Source organism: Portunus trituberculatus, chromosome 9 (genome assembly GCF_017591435.1).
Source record: "Portunus trituberculatus isolate SZX2019 chromosome 9, ASM1759143v1, whole genome shotgun sequence".
Taxonomy (NCBI): domain Eukaryota; kingdom Metazoa; phylum Arthropoda; class Malacostraca; order Decapoda; family Portunidae; genus Portunus; species Portunus trituberculatus.
In genome coordinates, this window is record NC_059263.1 from 10,882,950 (window position 1) to 10,899,164 (window position 16,215).

The 16,215-nt window shown below is 49.5% G+C and overlaps 2 protein-coding genes across 2 annotated transcripts in view; both read left to right on the forward strand.

Annotated features, from left to right (window-relative positions):
* Positions 1–3,016, forward strand: part of LOC123501711 — an 11,956-nt gene extending 8,940 nt beyond the window's left edge. The window contains exon 6 of the mRNA XM_045250716.1: positions 2,935–3,016. Coding sequence (XP_045106651.1) covers positions 2,935–3,016 — 82 coding nt within the window. The remainder of the gene's footprint in view (positions 1–2,934) is intronic.
* A 10,884-nt stretch (positions 3,017–13,900) lies between these two features.
* On the forward strand, positions 13,901–15,957 carry LOC123501712. Its single transcript, XM_045250717.1, has 2 exons — positions 13,901–15,522; positions 15,606–15,957. Exons 1-2 carry the CDS (start codon positions 13,901–13,903, stop codon positions 15,955–15,957), a joined length of 1,974 nt encoding a protein of 657 aa, XP_045106652.1.
* The last annotated feature ends 258 nt before the right edge of the window (positions 15,958–16,215 follow it).

The following is a 16,215-nucleotide window of genomic DNA, read 5'->3' on the forward strand; positions in this document are numbered from 1 at the left end:
CCTTGGCCAATCCTTCCCTTTTAAATAGAAAAAAGAAATACACGCACATACACACACTACACACACACACAAACACTACACACACAAATATTACACACACACACACACACACACACACACACACACACACACACACACACACACACACACACGCCCACACACACACACGCCCACACACACACACACACACGAGCGGCGAGGAATATGGGCGAGCCTCTTAATGTGTAGCCCATGTTCACCTAGCAGTAAATAGGTACGGGATGTAACTCGGGAGTTGTGTCCTCGCCGTCTCGGTGTGTGCTGAGATGTGTGTGGTGGTCTCAGTCCTAACCGAAGATCGGTCACTATGAGCTCTGAGCTCGTTCCGTAATGGGGAAGACTGGCTGGGTGACCACCAGGCGACCGTTGAACACACACACACACACACACACACACACACACACACACACACACACACACACACACACTCACTCTAAACGCCAGCAAGTGTGTCTGTGGTGTCCCGCTTCCTACCACAGCGGCGGGGCCCCTTTCTTTATTCGCAAGTTGTGGGACCCAGGCAGCCGCCACCACGGCCACCGCCACCACCATCACCACCCATGCTTGTACCCACACACTTCTTGCCATCTGAAAATATGAGATGGGTTATGCTCTCTCTCTCTCTCTCTCTCTCTCTCTCTCTCTCTCTCTCTCTCTCTCTCTCTCTCTCTCTAAGCATAAATTTTGAATCAATTCAAGAATGTAATCCTCATCTTGTATAACTCTTTGGTGTGTCCCCTTTTGGAATATTGCGCTCAAGCCGCCGTGGTACAGTGGAACCATGCGTGCTTTGGGGTCCTAGGGGGTCTCCAAGCGCAGGGGTTCGAATCCTGTCCACGGTCCGAGTGTAGGTTGGGTTTCCTCACTCGGGGCAACGGTTTCCTAGCGGGTGGGGTTTGAGATAGGAGGTATCCCCTTTAGCCCATAAATCCCCGTGAAAAACCCACATGGTATAAATAAATAAATAAATAAAAAAAAGCAAGGAGTCCTTTTTACCAAATAGGCATTGATAAATTAGAAAGAGCCCAGGGCAGAGTAAGAAAAGTTATACCAAGCCTAAGAAACAAAATATACCAAGACCTTCTTAAAGACTTAAATCATTTTCATTAATACATAGAAGATTAAGAGGCAACTTAATACAAGAGGTAAAAATCATCAGACATTCATTAAATAGACTGCAGTAAATACTTTAGATTTTCCAAGTTACACGCCAGGAAATAGTAGCAAAATTCTTCAGTTTTTACAAATCAAAAATAAATTTTTCCTCAGTGTAGTTATTATAATAAATAGTCTTCCGTGAGACATGATAGAATGCAACACTGCAAAGACTGGCAAATATTCTACATCTAGTCCGCGGCCAACAGCGTTTTTTTTAAAATTACATTAACCTCCTCGCCTCCAATAACTGGAGGCATCTCATTTCATCTCCTTTTTTTCTTTTCTAAAAAATTTTCTTCTGTTTTATTTTTTCTCTAACCCGATAAGTTATAAGTTGTTTTCTGACCTGTTTCATGACGGATTATGCCGCAGGAGTGGAGAGTGGGGAAAGACCTCTCTGCTTTGCTGGCCTTTACTTCTACTATTATATTAGTTGTTCTAGTCTTGAAGACAGCAAAGTCTTTTTTGGCCTGTTTTCCAATGTAGCCATTTAACTTTTTTCACGCGACCTACTTTTTTCAATTAACTTCATTTCTCTTTATTTCTCATTTATTTAATCATCTAAAAGAAAATGAACAAAAACCAATAAGTAAAGAAAAACGTACCTACTTTACAAAAACATGAACACAAGAAAATTTTGAATAAGAAAAAAAGTAGAAAATAAAGAAAACAGAGAAAGTAGTCAAAAGTAGCTACAGGAAAAACACGAAAAGAAGAAAAGAAAACACGAACAAAAAATGAGAAAAAAAGAGAACTAAGAAGAAAAAATAAGAAAATCGGAACTTTCATTAAATAAAACAAGAAAACACAAGATATACAAGGGAAATGTACAGAAAAAAACATACATAAATATATAAGAAAAAGGGAGAAATATGAAAGAAAAAGAAGAGGAAAGAGCTCAGTGGAAAATAGAAAAGAACTTACTATTATTTTCTTTTCTTTTTTGTATGGACGGAATTTTATTTCTGCTTCTTCTTGGAGCCCTGGTGTGCGTCTCTTCCTCGTGCGTGGCTGCTCCCTTGTGTGCGCTGCTCTCTTATGTGCCTGAATATAAACGATACCTGCTGCCTCCTTGACCTAAAGGCTTACATCTGTGTGTGTGTGTGTGTGTGTGTGTGTGTGTGTGTGTGTGTGTGTGTGTGTGTGTGTGTGTGTGTGTGTGATAGCTGATGACAGCCTGTCTAACCTTCATGCGTACACCTACCTCTGTGTGTGTGTTTCACTGTTTGATCTGCTGCAGTCTCTGACGAGACAGCCAGACGTTACCCTACGGAACGAGCTCAGAGCTCATTATTTCCGATCTTCGGATAAGCCTGAGACCAGGCACACACCACACACCGGGACAACAAGGTCACAACTCCTCGATTTACATCCCGTACCTACTCACTGCTAGGTGAACAGGGGCTACACGTGAAAGGAGACACACCCAAATATCTCCACCCGGCCGGGGAATCGAACCCCGGTCCTCTGGCTTGTGAAGCCAGCGCTCTAACCACTAAGCTACCGGGCGTGTGTGTGTGTGTGTGTGTGTGTGTGTGTGTGTGTGTGTGTGTGTGTGTGTGTGTGTGTGTGTGTGTGTGTGTGTTTGTGTGTGTGTGTGTGTGTGTGTGTTTGTATGTTTGTGTTTCCCTATTTTCATACTAACATTCATACAAGCACATGCAACACATTCTCCCAAACAAAACAAACAAAAAACAAGAATAGTTCCCCGTACATGATTTAGTGTGGACCTTGCAGCAATGGATGGGACCCGCAGATGGCAGCAGTGTTGCCCCACACCACTACAAGACTGATCTCCCGAGGCTTCCCACAGCACTGACGGATTCAGCTGGCAATGTCCTGCAGCAGATCATTGAAGGGTAAAAAATCATACCTCCGGGCCAGGTCCTCGTAGCGGCGGGGATTGCGATATTCAGCCGCGCGAGCCACTGCACGGCGGCCATGGCAGTCATTGACGTTTGTTCTGCAGATGTTGACGTAGGTACCATCCCACATTAACATCCTGCCTTGTCTGTAAGAGAACACTGTAATGCCATTGGGGGGTCGTCCGTCTCCATAATCCAGACCTCGGAGTTCAAGGGTGGCCGCTAACCCGGCGGTGGCAGCCAGGGCCCAGTATACCACATCATTGAAGGCAACATGGCTTGGCGTGCGTCTGGGATTCTTGTGGCAGGAGAGACTATGGTGGCCAAGGGTGGTAGCGGTGGGGGTGTTGGACAGGCATGCCCAGCCAGTGCATTTACTCTCACGGCATCGTCGAGAAGGAGGGCGATATTCTCAACTGGGATAACTAAGAGTCAGGCTCTACCTTGCAATGCTGTGGCAACGAGGAGACGACCTGGTTGGGATGAGCCAAGAGGTCATCCAGGCGGTGTTTGAAGACGGTATCGTCAAGGGTCCTGTGCTGAAGGCCGAGCTCTGTGTTCAGGTCCGGGCACTTGGTGTTTATAAAAATCACTACTGCAGTGTCCAAGAGGACAAGTCTGTCGCAATTGGGACAGTGGTTGATGGTACAGACTAGGTCCAGGGAGACCTTGCTGCTAGGTAGACAGGGGTTACACACTGAGAGGCTCTCCCATTTGCTTCGCCACACCCGGGACTCGAGCTCGTGCCTTCTCGGTTGTTAGCCCAGTGTGCCCATATTAGGGCCCATATCCCCACCCAAGTGCATCTTTGGTGTAACCACTTAGATCCTGGGTAGCATGGTGACTTGTAGGTAACTTTAAACTACTCGACAAATGGTATAGCTTCTAAGCGATATGTGGTGGGATTCGAACCTACATATGGACGTCTGCCCGATCCCACGCTCACCATCTTATCCACTACGCCACTGTCTTATTTATAGTGGTACCCATATTAGGCCCCATATCATCACGTAAGCTCATCTAGAACCTGGGTATCATGGCGACATGCAGGTAACTTTAAACCACTTGACAAATGGCAAAGTATCAAGGCGATATGTGGTGGGATTCGAACTTAGTGTGGACGTCTGCCCGTGGATGTCTTAAATTAAGATTCTTTGTAATGATAGTTTTGCATGCCTTCGCTGGCCTAAACCCTCGGAAGGCTTCGGGACCTGATGGGGTCCCTCCTATTGTTTTCATAAATTGTGCTTCCGTGCTTGCACCTTGCATGGCCAAACTCTTTCAGTTATGTCTTTCGACTTTTCTCCTTCTTGTTGGAAGTTTGCCTACATTCAACCTGCTCCTAAAAAGGGTGAATGTTCTAATCCCTCGAGCTGCCACCCTATAGCTTTAATCTCTTGCCCAGGAGAGAGAGAGAGAGAGAGAGAGAGAGAGAGAGAGAGAGAGAGAGAGAGAGAGAGAGAGAGAGAGAGAGAGAGACAGAGACAGAGAGAGAGAGAGAGAGAGAGAGAGAGAGAGGTATGTGGATAGATACATGCAGATACATGGATAGATAGTGTATTGACCTCACATTTACGCAAAATCATCAAGGAAACTGTAACCGCCATAGGATAGGTAGGACCCATTGTACATATGTATATAGGAATCTGATGCAATCTCTCGTAATGTGGTGCAACATGTAGAACTGCTGACCTCGTCTTTTCCTTTCAACAGGGGTTGCAGTGTTTCTCTATTTCATATAACTAACTAGGGGGTTCGTTGCATTCATGATTGTCTCAGATAACTAATCCAAATTAATGTAGTCTCTATGGGTAGGATGCATTTTATATAGGTATCACTACCAGTGAGAAATAAAGGTAATGCACGACACAATACACCTCATGGAAAATTCCCCGTCACATGACCGACGCCCTGTGTCAGCACCTTGGAGGCTGGGCGGCGGTGGGCGCGGGCAGCCGCGCAGAAGGAAGATCGCCGGCGACTGGGAAGTGCGGGTGTGTGTCAAGTGTGTGTGCCTGTGAACTGTGCTGCGGGAACTTAGTGACTGTGTACTCAGTGACATTACAAACACTTTCCCGAGTTTAAAACACGTTTGCCGTATGTTCTTGTACGTGGCGTGTGGACAGCATTTGTAAACTTGTACATAATATACTAACTTTTATAAACTGAGTTTTCCTTGTACACCTGGGTTGATAAGAAACACTAGAACTACCAGTAAAACCGCTCGGCTGGACAGTAAATCAAAACAATAAACTTAATAACTTTATGTAGGCCTACAGAACCTACAAGAGGCCTGCTAATCAAACAAAGTTAAGCTTCATACAACCAAAACGCTTAACAAATGGTGTTACAGCTTTGGGATGACCCACTGAGGAACATTAAAATAACCCAGGAAACTCAGTAATTACAGAAACGCGTGATTGTGAGACAAAACGAAACATTGTGAACTTGCCTTCTGAACGAATTCATACGGGAAACCGAGGAGTGAGAGGGTAGTGGAGAGCGGACAGTGAGAAGAAACGCTGACTCCAGCTGCTGACGCGCGCTGTGCGGTTGGTAGCTGCCACAACAAGTACTCTCCCCCTTCTCTTCGCTCTTAAGTCACCCGTGTGGAAGGCTTGTTTTCACTTGAACTCTCACGCGCGGCGTTACTGCGACGCACACACTCACACCCTCGAGAGTTACGCACTTCCCTCTCGTTACAATTGTCGCCTGGCGGCTGAGGAACAAATAACTCAGCCTGTATCTTCTCAATACTTCGGCTGTTATTGGAGGGCGTGGTACGTCTTCAAACGCTGACGGTACACTGGGCGTGGTTGGCTTCTCATGAACTGAGGGGTAGTTCGAGCTGGCTGGGAGGAAAACTCCTTTTGACCTCGGGGCGTCCACGGGACCGGGCACTTCTCATCCCCAGCCTACTCAGCCTCTCAAGGTCTTCCGAGTGGCGAGGGATAACGCAGAAGACGTAACCAACTGCGGCTGCCGAAGCAATACTATAGGTATTAGGTGAGAAAACAACAGTTAGCTGACACTACAGTAAACATTAAAATAAATACATCACTTGCTGACATAAATATTTGTGATGATTTATTGGAGCTGTCACAGAAATTAATGTGATATAAGCCCTTTTTCGTAGTGTAGTATATAATTTTCTGTTGCATTATATGTTCTCCCTTTTTCAGTTGCCTGTAGTATATCAACAATTACCATTTATCAATACTAATATTTAATGTGTGTATCTTTGTTTTTCTTTCTTTAATTTTCTTCAAGGCGTCTGAAGTGACCTTAAACTTGCCTTAGAAGTCCTGGAAGTTGAAATGGATGCATACATAGTAATAACAAATAAATAAATAATTAATTAACTTAACTAACTAAATAAATAAATTCTTATAAATAAATGGCTAAGAAGGACCAAAAGTTAACTTTGCTGTGCGAGGAATTCGACACACTGAGTGCTGAGAAACGTGCGGAAACTGAAAAACCCGAAACTGAGGAAATTGGAGATCAGTTTGAGGATACTACAAGTAGTGACACTGATGAGGACTCTCGTCGTTTGAGAAGTGGTAACACGCACCGTAGAGTTGCTCCTTCCTCTCCTAACACTGTTGTAACTCAGTCTTTAGGAAATCCTTTCAGCATGACTCATAACCCTGCACCAGGTGGTGGTGGGCCTTCAACCCCACTTATACCACAAGGTAACGCCGTAACCAAGGTTTTGCCTGTTGTAGCTGAGGTGCGAGCATTCTCTGGAACAGATCCTGAATATTCAGCCCGTGAATACATTAGTCAGTGCGAAGATGTAATGAGGCACGCGTTTGTGACGGAGGAAGTAGACAAAATTTCCTTTTTGCGGTCGCGTTTACAGCCAGGATCGCAAGCTGCTCTGATGATGCAAGCAAGCGCGTTCACAGATCCTTCAGAACACGGAGACTATGAACAGTTTAAAACTAACTTCCTGGAAACCTTTGGGAATAATCTAAAGCACAGTTTGGTGAAGGGCGTCAGTGATGCGGTGCAGTCTATGCTGGAAAACTCTGCTTCTCTTAATATATGGCAGGCACAAACAGCAGGAAACCGCATCTCCTCTGATTTCACCCAATACCTACAGGATAATGGTTGGATGAATGGAGACTCCATGTCTGCAAAAGATATCCATAAATTTCTGGAGTTCTTGGTGTTTATGCACTCTATCAGGGAGAACTGTAGGATGTGTGCTTTGTCTCTAGATTATAAACCTACGGAAACCTTGCATACATTCGCACTAAAACTAAAACCCAAAGTTGCAGAAAGGGGTGGTAACGCTCATCGTGCTGCCTCTACAGTGGCGGATCGCTTGGCTGCTTCAACGGTGGCTGCGACCCAGGGTGCTCAAACAGCACCGGAGGAACATCCTTCTACTTCGTACGCGGCGGTGACGGCGGCAGGCGAGCCAAAATTTACCTGCCACTACTGCCAGCGTGAAGGGCACTCTGCGCTTAAATGCTTTAAAAGAAAGAAGGATAAGAAACAAGCTGTTGCCGCAGCGGGACACCAGAATCCCCAGCAACAGCCAGCACGCACTAAAGATGCCTGCGTGCGGGATCCGAGAGGTCTCAAGCGCACGGGTTCGAATCCTGTCCACGGTCCAAATGTAGTGCTTCCTCACTGAACGGTTTCACTCTTTGAGTAGGAGGTCAAAAAGTCTAGCCCAAGATTCCCGTGAAAAGCCCACAATGATGCTGCATGCGCCGGACGGCTAGTGCTACTCAGAGTGAGATCAACAAAAACAAAAATGCTTATTGCTTGTTCCATGAGTGTCATGGACACTCAATGGAAGACTGCTTCACTTTAGTAAATATAAAGTCCAAGTGGAGGCAAAGTCGAGAGTCTAGGGAAACTCAGTCGGGGGAAGCCTCGCGCCCCGCAAAAACCAAACCAAGGTAGCTAAAGGTCAAAGAACTAACCGGGCTGCACATGCGACCGATGACAGTGATATTCACGCATCTTTAGTGGCCGCTTGCAGTCAGTCTACCATTATGGCCCTAGAAACAAAACTCGGGCCAGTACAGGCATCATTTGCCGTGGACACTGGCGCTTCTGTTAATGTGCTGTCCGAAAGGACTTATAGAGAGAGCACTGAAGGAAAGAGTTTTCAGGCAATGGGGACGCCTAGCTTCTTTATCCCGATACGAGAGAAAGGTACAAAAGACACCAGATGGTGAATTTGTTTCTGCCCAGTCAGTTTCTGCTGTTAGGGAGGTTCCCGCAGAACAGGGTGAGAGAACGCTTACCGACTCTGGAGCTAAGCCGCGAGTTAAGGCTGCGGCCGGAAAAACAATAAACACAGGGAAATGGACAGTTGTTCAGGCTACGGTAATTGGAAGTCATAACATTCCTGACCGTACAGCTAGTAGGTAGTAGGTTGTGATATCTGCATAGAAGGACCTAGTAAGGTGAAAAGATTAGCAGTGGAACCGACTCTCTGTACCGTGCGGGATGGGCATCAAACATCTGCTCTTGTGGTAAATACCACGGGTGGACCAATCAAACTCAGACAAGGTGTTTTCTTGAGTGAAGCGCTAGCGTATGATGGACAGGTGGCGCCTGAACCCGTGGACTTGGCTGAATCCAGTGTTGTCTCTGCATGTGCCTCAGTCAGTACAGACTTTATGGCACAGACTCAAGAACTAGAAAACTTTGTCACAGTAGCGGATTACCCCGAGCTAAGGAACTCACTCATTCAACTGCTGAAGCGGTATCGTGATGTCTTTGCCTTGCCCGGAGAACCGTTAGGTGCAACAGACAGAGCAGAGCACCACATAAAATTAAAACCAGGAACTAATCCGATATACATACCAGCCTACAGACTGCCACACAGTCAAAGGCAAGTGGTTGAGGAGCAAATCAAAGAAATGTTGGAACAAGGTGTTATAGAAAACTCCCGGTCACCCTGGAATTCACCTTTGTTCCTAGTCCCTAAGAAAAATGGACAATTTAGGCCTGTCATTGATTTCAGGCGAGTAAATGAAGTGACAGAGGACGAAAGGTTTCCTTTGCCTGTTCTAAAAGACTTATTAATGTCATTAGGACAGGGAAATAAATTTTCAGTAGCTTAGATCTTGTAAGTGGCTACTGGCAGGTACCGATGGCACCTGAATCGCGAGCAGTAACGGCTTTCAGCACTCCTCAAGGCCATTTTCAATGGAAACGCATGCCGTTTGGATTAAAATCTGCTCCGATCACCTTTCAGCGCATGATGAACACTATTTTGCTGAGGAAATAGGCAAAAATGTATATGTGTACCTTGATGATGTGATCATATGTGGAAAAGACTTAAAGTCTCACTTAGGCAGTTTAGAATCTGTCTTATTGAAATTGAGAGACTCTGGCCTTAAAGCCAAATTAACTAAATGCGAATTCCTTAAATCAAGAATTAAATTCTTAGGCCACGTAGTGGATGGCGATGGAATTCACACAGTAGAGGACAAAATCCTCGCTGTTAAAATTTTCCACAACCAAAGAATGCAGAAAATGTTCGTTCTTTCCTTGGGTTGTGCAGATACTATAGGTCATACTTAAAGGGATTTTCAAAATTTGCATCACCTTTGAATACCTTGCTGAGAAAGGACATTCCTTTTCACTGGAATGCAGCCCAGAATAAAAGTTTTGAGGACTTGAAATTTGCACTCACCCATGCTCCTATTTTGGCTTTTCCAGACTATGAAGCTCCATTTATTTTATTCACGGATGCTTCGGCCTTGGGGCTTGGTTCGGTGTTGATGCAAACTGATGCAAGTGGTAAAAACCGCGTTATTGCATACGCAAGTCGAACTCTGAAACCAGCAGAGTCAAATTACTCTGTAACTCACCAGGAGACTCTGGCTGTTATATTGGCTCTCAAGCAGTTTAAGGATATCATTCTGGGATATCCAATAACCGTGTACACTGATCACGCCGCGGTTACTGAGCTTTTTAAAGGAAGAAACCTGAGCGGCAGACTCGCTCGTTGGTATTTAACTATACGGGAATTCAACCCAACCTTCAAGTATTTGCCTGGTCGAGCTAATGTAGTGGCGGATGCCCTGTCTCGAAATGTGCATGTTGGAGGAGTAGTAGAGCAAACTCCTACCATACAAAACTTTTCCCTGCATGAGCTGGCTAATGCTCAATGTCAGCATGACGTTTGGAGCAAGGTCATTTATGCTCTGGAATCTGGCGATGAAACCACTTTACCCAAAACACATGTGCCATTTTCACAGTTCTTTTTGACACAAGAGAAGGTCCTTTGCAGATGTTGGACTTCAGGTAACAGAGATCCTGTAACACAACTAGTGATACCAGAGTCACATGTACCGGTGGTGCTGTCTTTACTTCATGACACTGCGATCGCTGGACACAAAGGGAAAGATCGTACTCTGTCAGCTGCGCGTATGAACTATTATTGGCCAACTATGCGTGTAGATATAGATGAGTACATTAACAAGTGTGTACAGTGCGCTCAGCATAAGGGTAGCGTACCTAAACCTGCTCCTATCTTGGAATATCCTCCCCCTGAAAGACCTTGGGATGTGGTTGCTATAGACGTACTACAGCTTTCAGTTAGGAGTCGCCAGGGCTCTAAGTATGTGCTGGTGATGGTTGATCACTTCAGCAGGTACGTAGTTTTAGCTCCACTTTATGATAAATCTGCCAAGGCTCACGCTCTAGTGACAAACCTATTCTGTCCTTACTCAGCTCCTAGTGTCTTATTGAGTGACAATGGGACAGAATTCCGCAACAATGTACTAGAGGAGATCTGTAAACAGTTTGGCATAAAACAAACATTCACAGTAGCCTATCATCCTGCAAGCAATGGGCTGGTGGAGCGCGCGAACAGGAAAATTCTTGACGTTTCGCGCCCAGTCGTAAATGGCTTTATCGAAAATTGGGAAGATTGGTTACCTCATGTTGCTGCTAGCATAAACAGTAGCGTTTGTGAGTCTACGGGAAGGACTCCATATTTCATAATCTATGGAGTGGAAAAGAAACTTCCGTATTACTTGTTGAGCAGTCCACAGAATCCTGTTAACAAAACTCTAGAACGAAACTGAAGCGAATAAAAAATCTAAAAAAAAAAATAAAAAAAAAATAAAACAAATAAATAAAAATAAAGAAAGGAACCGTTGTCCATTAAATAAGATTTATCGGCTGAAAGAAACCTGCACAGCGAAGCTATAGCAGTAACCTTCCTTCACGCTCCTTACTTTATTGAATACTTTCAGAAGAGCGTGTATGAAAGGATAGCCACCAACCGGAGACACCGGTCACTCTTGCTCTCGGAACCAGACTGGCCGGTAGTTCTGTTCTTCACCGTCTTTCTTCCCGCATCTACGTTGGTTATGTCGGTAAGTTCTGGTTCCTGCTCGTGTTTTACGTGGTGGCCTTGCCTGTTTTACAGATGTTTCCTTAGAGGTTGTTCCCGGGTACGATACGAGAGCGTGTGCTTGTTCTCATGTTACCTAGTTTGCCTCAAGGTTCGCCGACCTATCCGTGCTTACCACGTATTTCCGCTTTTCCCTTGTGTTTTTCAGCCTAAACGTGTGTTTGCTGCGTCTGGCTGCTCCGTCAGGATTTCATCAGATGGGCACAACCATTGTTCTCCTCATGCCTCGTGTTTCACTTAGGCAGGCTTCGACCCTCTGGCCTGTTCTGTATGCGAGGTGTGGGTGGAGGAGATTCGTGTTGCCCCTCCGACAGCCCGCGCCAAGCTCTCCGCCCTTGAGCTCCTTCGGGGCGCGTGGCAGAGGGCGCGGAAGTTGAGGTCTTCAGGTGATTCCCCCTGTCCTGGGCTGATCCAGCGCTGGGAGTGGAGTTGGGGCTTACTCGCTCCCGCAACCCGTCCTGCGTCTCCGAGCCGCCCATGGGTTCACAACCAAGGCCTCTCGGGGGCCAGGGGGACGAGGATGTTGGTCTAGAGGATGGCGTCCCTGAGGGTCTTGTGGCCTCTCAGCAGCCCCATGCCTCAGACTGTTTCCGGCACTCTACCGGCTCCCGACCCTCCTTGTTGGGCAAACCCAGGACCTCGTCTTCTTCTCGTGGTCCCTCTCGCGGGTCCTGCGGGAAGTCCCGGCCGAGAAAGAGGTCTTTGCCTCAAGGGAGGCCTCGGACTCGCCATTCGTCTCCGTCCTCGTCCTCGACCTTGACCTCGTCCTCTCCATCCCCCTCCCCTCTCCCCCGCCGTAAGCACCGCAAGGGCGGGGTGCCGGTAGAGAGACAGGTGGGGGGAGGCAGTTTGGCCTCCTAGGTTGCTGCCCTCCTTCCTTCTTTGCTCGGGCCCGTCCTCGACACTGCCCTGTCCCGCTTCCCGGCTTTTCAGGCTTCCCAGTCTGGACTTCCCCCTTTTCAAGGGTTGCCAGCTGGTGACCCGCAGCCTCAGCCCTCTTCCTCTGCTGCGAGGGTGGAACTGGGTGCCCCTTCTCAAGTGATACCACCTTGTCATCAGTCTCTCGGTTTGGAGGACACGAGGGTGCACCACCCCCGTTCTCCCCCTGCCTCGCCTCTTGCACCCTTCCCTGACTTGCCAGAGTTCCTTCCCTTTTCCTGGTGTGAACTTCCTGAGTCCTGGGAATACTCTTTTGGGGAAGATGGTAAGCTGGTGGCCTGGTCTCCCGACGCCTCTCTACCAGAGGGTTGGAGGAGGAGGGAGGACGTGATATTGAAGTGGACCAACGACACGGAGGGAGCCAAGGTCCTCTACAAGATTCGACCCCTTTCAGCCCCAGTCTTCACGTCTTCGAGAGTCTCCGCCTCGAACACTTTGGATGCAATTGGTGCCTTACTCGAGAACCCTCGTCTGAATCCAGAGGGGCACATGTTCATCGACAGGTCCAAAGACTCTCCAGCAGTTGCCTTTTCCCCAGATGCCTGGTTCCCTCAGGTGAAGGGGGAACATGCCCTAGACATCCCTGCACTTCTCGAGAGGTCCCAGGATCAGCCCACAGCAGCTCCGCCTCGGCGGGCGGTTCCTCCGTCTTTTCCTGTTGTTCTGCCTCCTCCCATCGCGCCAGAAGGACTCCGTGACTGCCTGTGGCGGTCGGGTCGAGATCCCGCCCTGCCCCATCAACTTTGTGAGCCCGAGGCCAAGTTGCTGGCTGCGGCTCGGCTAGACAGGACTTGGCCTCCACCATCTCGTCTGTCACGGCGGTGGCGGCGATGATGAGGACCTGGCTGAGAGCGCTCGCAGTGGAGTTTCAGATTTTCCACCGGAGAAGTTGCGCGATGCCCTGATGGCTCTCTCTACAGTGGCAGAAGGTGCGGCCAATATGGTTTCGGTGGCCTTGCCCTCGGCGGCAAGGACGTTCGCCGAGGCTCGCCTGGCTGCTCGCTTGTCAGCTTCGCGGTCGGCTCCACATATGGCTCGTAGAGGCCTGGTTCGGGCGGCTCCCCTTTCCCGCGGCCTCTTAGACCAGGAAGCGACGGACCGTGTCTTCGTTTCGGTCCCGGCAGTCATCCAGGTCCAGCCCCCTGCCCCACCAAGGACCTGGTCTGTCCCTGCTCCCAGGTTCCGCTCTCTGGCCGGACGCCCACCCCCGTTTGCTCGCCAGCAGCAGCGGGTGTATCGTCCTCCTCCCTCGAGAGCGAACGACCAGCGCCCACGGCAGTCTCAGCAGCCGCAGCCCTTTCGGAGCCAGCAGCCACGGAGCCACGTTTTCCGCCAGCACCAGAGGACTTCCAGTCATCCCCAACGCCCTTCCCCACGTCAGCAGCAGCAACAAAAGTCTCAGGGTTTCTGATGGCCCCCCAGTTGGGTGTCTCCTGGGCTGGCATCACGCGTGGCCGGCACAAGGGTGGGCCTCCAGGGTGGTCCGCCACGGGCTCACATGGCCATGGGTGTCACTTCCACCACTACGCCTTCCTCCTGTGTCTTCCAGAGTGTCCCCTTCCGTGCTGCCTCTTGTGAGAGACATGCTAGAAAAGGGTGTGGTGGAGCCAGCGACGGGTCGCTTTTCCTGTCCCGTCTTTTTACTATGCCAAAGAAGGACATAGGGAAACCAAGGCTGGTTATGGACCTCAGCTCACTGAACAAGTTCTTAAAGCCCCTGTGCTTCAAGATGTTGACGGTGGCGCAGGTGCATTCAGTGCTTCGAGAGGGAGACTGGTTGGCGTCCCTAGACCTCAAGGACGCTTATTGGCATGTCCCCATCCACCCCCGGTTTCGCCGATTTCTGGCGTTCCAGGTAGGGACGGAGACGTTCCAATTTACCAGGCTCCCTTTCGGGCTCTCGATTGCCCCGAGGGTCTTCACGAAGCTAGTGAGGGTGGTCGGCGCAAGCTTGGCAGAAGCAGGCATCTCGACACTCATGTACCTGGACGATTGGTTAATTCATTCGCCTACCAAGGAGGGTGTCTTGAACGGCGTCTCAGTGACGCTGAAAGTGTTGGGAGACATGGGTTTCCAGGTGAACTGGGACAAATCTGCCTTCACTCTCGAGCAGAAGCTTTGTTGGCTAGGGATAGAGTGGGACACGATCAACGCCTCCCTCTCGCTGGCTCCAGACAACGCCCTTCGAACGCTCCGCTCCGTCAAGAGGGCTTACTTCTCTCACACGTTCTCTCGCCGTCAGTGGGAGGGCCTTCTGGGTTGCCTCAACTTCGCGGTCCCGACCCTTCTCCTCGGCCGCCTGAAGCTACGGCGTTTGACGTGGGAGGTCAACAGCCATTCCCATCCTATCTCGCGACCTCCCCAGACCAGTTACTGCTACACTTCACAGCCTGTTGCGTCCTTGGCTCCGGTCTGGGGCCCTTCGCCAGTCCGTTCCTTGGTTCCCACCCCCACCTCAGTTAACAGTAGCGACGGACGCCTCAGACGTAGGATGGGGTTTCCAGTCCAGCTGGGGCATCAGGCTTGCGGGGGATGGTCGGAGGAAAATAGGTCCCTCCACATCAATCTTTGGGAGCTTTTGGTGGTGCAGGAATGGCTCTTCAGGCACCACGAGATCCGGGGCTTGAGCGTCCGCTTCGATAGGGACAACGTGACGGCCGTGCACTGCATACAGCGGCAGGGTACGGCTCGGTCCCGTCAGCTCCTGGCTCTGTCAGAGGACATTTTCGCCGAGGCTTCACTCAGGCAGCTGTCACTCTCAGCGAAGTTTGTCCCGGGCCAGGAGAACACCTGGGCGGACGCTCTGTCCAGGTTCCGGGGATCGTCGGTCGAGTGGCGTCTCCGCCCTCGGGTGTTCGACTCCCTCACACTCCGCTACGGAACCCCACAAGTGGACCTCTTCGACTCCTCGGACACAGCCCAGCTTCCCCTCTACCACACCTACAACCGGAGGACACGCGCCGGCGGCCCAGATGCCTTCACAGAGGACTGGAACCAGTGGAACTTCGTGTACCTCTTTCCTCCACCTGCGACTCCAGTTCTTCTGAGGGTGATGCAGACCTTCAGGTCCTACAAGGGTCGGGTCCTCCTGATCACCCCCTACTGGCCAGCCCAGCCCTGGTTCGGGGAGTTGATGAGGTGGTGCCCTTCTCCCCTTCTGGGATAAGCTTGCCTAACCAACAGCCTTGCCGCGCCTCTCCAAGCATCACTTCGGCTTCACGCTTGGAGTTTTTACGGAGAGCTCTCTACCATCGCTTCTCCTCCACGGCGGTGGACAAGATGCTGAGGGCTCACCGCCCATCTTCGGTGCGGCAATATGAATCCTGCTGGCGAAGGTTTCAGGACTATGTTCGGGTTCATGAGGTTGAGGTTATCTCTGCCAGCACGGTTCTGGACTTCCTTGCTTGGCTTGCAGACTCCACCAATAGGGCGCCGGCGACGGTCTCGGCTCACTACGCAGCCCTCGCAGATCCACTACGCTTTGGTATGGAAATCAGGGTGCCACGGAGGGCGCTATCACTCCTCTTGAAGTATATCCGTTCCTCGAGGGCTTAGAGACGTCAGCCGGTCCTGGCCTGGTCTTTACATCGGGTACTGCAATACCTGGTCTTTGAAGGGATCTCTATGGGGGAAGAGCACTTCCTTCAACGCGCCGCTTTCCTTCTCGCCTTGGCTACGGGATACAGGTCGTCACAACTGGCGGCTCTCACCCGCCACCCGTCCTTTTCCAAACTGGAGGAGGACTGCTCGGCCTTCACCCTCTCTCCCTCTCCGACGTTTCTGGCCAAAAACGAGAGGGCGGACGACATGATT

Bases quoted from the DNA above. Each gene is read 5' to 3' on its own strand.
- LOC123501712 (XM_045250717.1), top strand. From the start codon at position 13,901: ATGGCCATGGGTGTCACTTCCACCACTACGCCTTCCTCCTGTGTCTTC. The intron at 15,523-15,605 runs GTTCGGGGAGTT...CGCCTCTCCAAG, and splicing joins TACTGGCCAGCCCAGCCCTG to CATCACTTCGGCTTCACGCT.